Source organism: Penaeus vannamei, chromosome 33 (genome assembly GCF_042767895.1).
Source record: "Penaeus vannamei isolate JL-2024 chromosome 33, ASM4276789v1, whole genome shotgun sequence".
In the NCBI taxonomy this organism is placed as follows: domain Eukaryota; kingdom Metazoa; phylum Arthropoda; class Malacostraca; order Decapoda; family Penaeidae; genus Penaeus; species Penaeus vannamei.
The window spans coordinates 30,995,224-31,000,223 of NC_091581.1; the positions used below are offsets into that span (position 1 = coordinate 30,995,224).

The following is a 5,000-nucleotide window of genomic DNA, read 5'->3' on the forward strand; positions in this document are numbered from 1 at the left end:
ATCATTCTTACGATAGCAGAGTCAAGGTTATGACAATGATTATGACATGGAATAGTTATGGCGGCTGTAGTTGTAGTCATACGAGTAGTAATAACCACACCAGGGTCGCCATCTACACCAAACCTTTATTTCATGGCCTCCAGATGACCACAAACGTTTGCACTCCTTTCCCTCCTTCCTCATTAATATCAACAGCAACAAAACGTTTATTTTACAGATGACCAACAAACGTTTGCACTCCCTTCACTCCTTCCTCATTAATATCAACAGCAACAAAACGTTTATTTCACGGATGACCAACAAACGTTTACACTCACTTCGCTCCCTCGTCACCCCGTCCACCTTAAACGTTCATTTCACAGATAACCACTAACGTTTAAATCGGCGTGGCTCCTTCACCATCCAGGTTATATGAAGGCCTTTCTCCAAGTTTGTTTATTTCTTTCGTCTTCTCTTCTTCCTTGTCTTCTATCGCGTGGTTCGTTCCGTTAAATATGTCCATATTCGCTTGAAATTTCGTCCTCTTCTTTGCGAGTTCAGGGTGGTCTCGTATAGCTTAATGTCTCCCATTTATTATCATTATTGTCGTGATTATCATTATTATTATTAATTATCACCATCTTCTATTATCTATTTATGGTAGACTACTTAAAAATACGAATTATAATAACGGTAATTGGCCGGGATTGAGAATATCAGGGACACTGCAAATTGAAAAATTGAAAAATTGATAAAAACGAGAGAGACAAAAAGTGTGTAACCACGAAAGAAGGAGTAATGCATACGAGAAATGGAGCTAATAAATTCCAGGGTAAAAAGTGAAGTAAGAAGACATTCAACCCCCCCCCCAAAAAAAAAAAAAAAACTAAACTTATAAAACAATTTCGTAACGAGACGGATTGTTAAAACCGAGAAAGAAAAACTACATAAAAGAATATAAACAACTAAAAAACTAATAAAGAGAAAAGGGCTCATGAAAAACGAACGTACAAGTGATTCAGATAATAACTTGTTTTGTTAACAAGCACGTCAACCGAACACGTATTAATAATGCTGATGAAAACAATGATAATCGCTTCTCTCGCCATGCCCTTCGCCTGTCTGTCATGACATTTGTGTCATCCTATGCCGTATGTCATTAGTGTCATTTGTCAACAGTGCTTGTGAAAATTGTAGTAATAATGACCGGAAATAACCAGTCTGTAATTATATTATTAGTGTCATCATGTCTGCTAATGATAATTACAGTAATGATGATGAATCACGATGATGATACCGATAATGGCCATAATGATAACAGCAATAGTGATTTTTTATCATTATAATAATGATAGTAATAATAATGATAGTGACATGAATAATATAATTAATGATGAATATAAGTACCATTGATAATGCTAGTAATAAGGATAACGATAAACATGATACATTATTAATTATTTCATATCGCCAATGACAATCATTATTATTTATTTCATCCTCTTAATATACCAATAATGAGAAAATGGTAATGATTGAGATGATAATGATAATGATGAAATTCCCCAAGACAATAATGGTACCGGTAATGATAATGGTAATGATATTAACATAAATGATAATAATGACAATAATACTAATAACATTAATGATAACAGTGGTGATAATAACAAAAATATAACTAGTGACAACCAAAAGGACGACCAAAAGCAGTTACAGTAATAATGACAAAAAATTTTATACACTGTGCGATTAATGTTTAAATTCAATAATGCTATCAACGATTCTGTTAATAACTCATATTAGTGGTAACAGTAATCACAATCGTGAAGACAATTTTATTAATAATTTATCAATGTGTATGTGTGTGTTTAGATACATACACACAAACACACTTGTTCATATCTCTCTCTCTCTCTCTCTTTCTCTCTCTCTCTCTCTCTCTCTCTCTCTCTCTCTCTCTCTCTCTCTCTCTCTCTCTCTCTCTCTCTCTCTATATATATATATATATATATATATATATATATATATATATATATATATATATATATATATATATAAGCGCATACTCAGTAACATGTATACAAATATGAACAGGGAAACGGCCACAATAAGAAATCAAATTATATTGTAAGGTCTCGAACTTTTGACGAAGATTATCCAGCGGTAAAGAGAACGAATGAATGAAACACGCATTCGAGTTTCTGGCGTTTATGCTCATTCATCCCCCCCCCCCCAAAGCTCTGCCACTTTCGCCTCTGAAAATCTTGGGTCAGTCCTTGCACGGAACAATGCAAATGCCTGAGGAAGTACCCAGTTGGCCGCTACTGTACTTCAACAAAGAAGTTTGTGACGTGTTTGGGTGCGTCAAAATAAGACCAATTCCTATTTGTTTAAATGTACGTTTATCATCGAGTAACAGGTTGTACGGTACAATTAATAAATCACTGGCAAGGTAACGTGTACACAAAAATGTAAAGGAAAACAGCAACAAAAAGAAATTAAATAACATCGTAACGTTTCGAACAAATAACAATTAATGACTAATTAACCGAAATGGCTGTCTGTTTTTCTTTTCACGATAAGGTTGTTTACGAGAATGTACTGGCTTCTAGCGTAAGAATCCTCATGCCACACTCAGCATCCTTCTCAAAATCCGTCCTCTCTGGCCTTCTCCCACAGACGTCTTGGTCGCGCTGGTCGGCGACAAAGTGCCGTGGCCGCTGACGTCGCCGCCGCCGTGGTGGGGCCCCTCGGCGGTGCTCATCATCGGCCTGAGCCTCCAGTGCCAGGCCGCGCGAATGTTCCAGATGGCGCTGGTCGAGAGGACGACTTGGGTGAGCTACCTCTGCCCCATACGCACTCAGGGTCAGGCCCGCTTCACCGTCCTGTCCTGGCTGCCCTTCGACCCCGACCAGCGGCTTGTGTCCCTCGGCATCTGGGAACCGGAATCGTTCTCCACGTTCTCTCAGCTGTTCATAGATCGGTTCAAGTCCATGGGCGGCCACACCCTCAACGTGGCCAGTGACGACGACGACGCCCCCCTCCTTTTCCTGGACGAAAACGACGAGTTCGAAGGGACGTGCAAGCGCATCCTGGACTCCTTGGCGGACGCTTTCAACTTCACCTTCACCCTCACACACGGAGCTCCTGACTGTAAGGGCGCGGGACAGGTGCTTTGGGCTTCGCCTCACCGGGGGATATTTCTGTTATATTCGGATGAGAATGTTCGAATAAGCTGATCCTTTTCTGTTCTATTTTTGACACCACAATAATTCTTTTTTCTCTAGTACATTCATTTTCAAAACAAACTTATTTTTCTCAATCTCAATAATCCAGATAGAGTAGAACATTCTGTTGCCCGTGAACATACCTCTCCTTATTCTTCACGTGCAGGTAATTTTTAACCCGCAAATGATTAAGGACAGATTATTTTTCGCAACGTGTGCCGAACATGCTTTCAGCTCACATCCCATTTTCTTCGACAGTGAAGTGGGGCGAGATAGAAAACGGGACGTGGGTCGGGCTCCTGGGCGAGGTGTACCGCGGCAGGAAGGACTTGGCGATCAACTACTTCACTATCACATACGAACGAGCGCAGTACTTCGACTATTCGATATCCTACCACACAGAGGGGTAAAAATGAAAGCCTTTTCATGATAATAGTAATTACAATGACCGTATGATTATATATACTGACATGCACAAATATCCGATACTCAACCCGGAATTACCCCCGTGATTCTACTCACTCTACGATTGTATTTCCTTTTTCTTTTTTTCTTGTCAATCCCCAAGGTTCGGTTTCGCTCTCCCAAGACCTCCTCCCCTGCCACAGTGGCGCAGCTTAGTGTATCCTTTCACGTGGGTGGTTTGGGTGGGCGTGGGCGTCGTCCTCGTGTTCACTGGGATGGCCTTCTTCCTCCTGACCTACACTCAGCCCGTGGCTCCCGACGTCTCGTTGCCGGGGGCTTTTGGGATCATCATGATGGTATGCGCTGCGTTCCGGTTATTGATTTGACTGTTTTTGTTGTGGAATATCTTTCTTTGCATATATCTGTCTATCTATCTGTCTGTCTCTCTCTCTCTCTCTCTCTCTCTCTCTCTCTCTCTCTCTCTCTCTCTCTCTCTCTCTCTCTCTCTCTATATATATATATATATATATATATATATATATATATATATATATATATATACATGTGTGTGTGTGTGTGTGTGTGTGTGTGTGTGTGTGTGTGTGTTTGTAAGAATTTAGCAAGTTATCTATTTATTACTGCCGCCCTGTCTAGTTATATGTATTTATTCATCCGACACCTCTCTCTTTCTCTTCCCCTTTCCTTCCCTCTCTCTCTTCCTCTCCCCTTTCTACCACCCTGCTTCCTCTCTCCCTCTCCTTTATTCCCACCCATACCCCTCCTTCCTCCTATCCTCCATTTCTCCCTCCCTCTCCTCCTTTCCCTTTCTCCCATTCCCCCCCTCCTCCCCCCCCTTCCTCTCCTTTATTCCCACCCATACCCTCTTTCCCTCCTATCCTCCTTTCCCTTTCTCCCTCCCTTCCCCTCCCTCTCCCTTATCCCCATCCACACCCTCTCTCTCCCATTTCCTTCTTCCCTACCTTCTCCCCTCCCTCTCCCTTCCTCCCACCCATACCCCCTCTCCCTCCTACCCTCCCACTGTCCCCCCAGGGCCTCGTGAACCAAGCCCCCACGAAGATCCCAGCCTCCTGGTCCCTCCGGGTGTTCCTCGCCGGGTGGTGGATCACTGCCTACATCATCGTCATTTCGTACAACTGCAACCTCATCGCCGTGCTCACCGTGCCCGTCTACCCGAAGAGGATCCAGACGCTTGAGCAACTCGCCGACAGCCACTATAGGTAAGTTGGTGGGAGGGTTGGATGTGTTGGGCGTGAGGCGGGGGTTGGGAAACGGGTGTGAGGTGGGGATGGGGTTTGAGGTGATGTGAGGGTTGGGAAGTGGGTGTGAGATAGGTTGGGTTAGGGGTGTGAGGCGGGGGTTGGGTTT

At 42.7% G+C, this 5,000-nt stretch overlaps 1 protein-coding gene across 1 annotated transcript in view; it reads left to right on the top strand.

Annotated features, from left to right (window-relative positions):
* Positions 1-5,000, top strand: part of LOC138867918 (probable glutamate receptor) — a 10,598-nt gene that overhangs the window by 3,180 nt on the left and 2,418 nt on the right. Inside the window, exons 2-5 of the mRNA XM_070145009.1 lie at positions 2,662-3,135; positions 3,468-3,615; positions 3,778-3,970; positions 4,665-4,852. Coding sequence (XP_070001110.1) covers positions 2,662-3,135; positions 3,468-3,615; positions 3,778-3,970; positions 4,665-4,852 — 1,003 coding nt within the window. The remainder of the gene's footprint in view (positions 1-2,661; positions 3,136-3,467; positions 3,616-3,777; positions 3,971-4,664; positions 4,853-5,000) is intronic.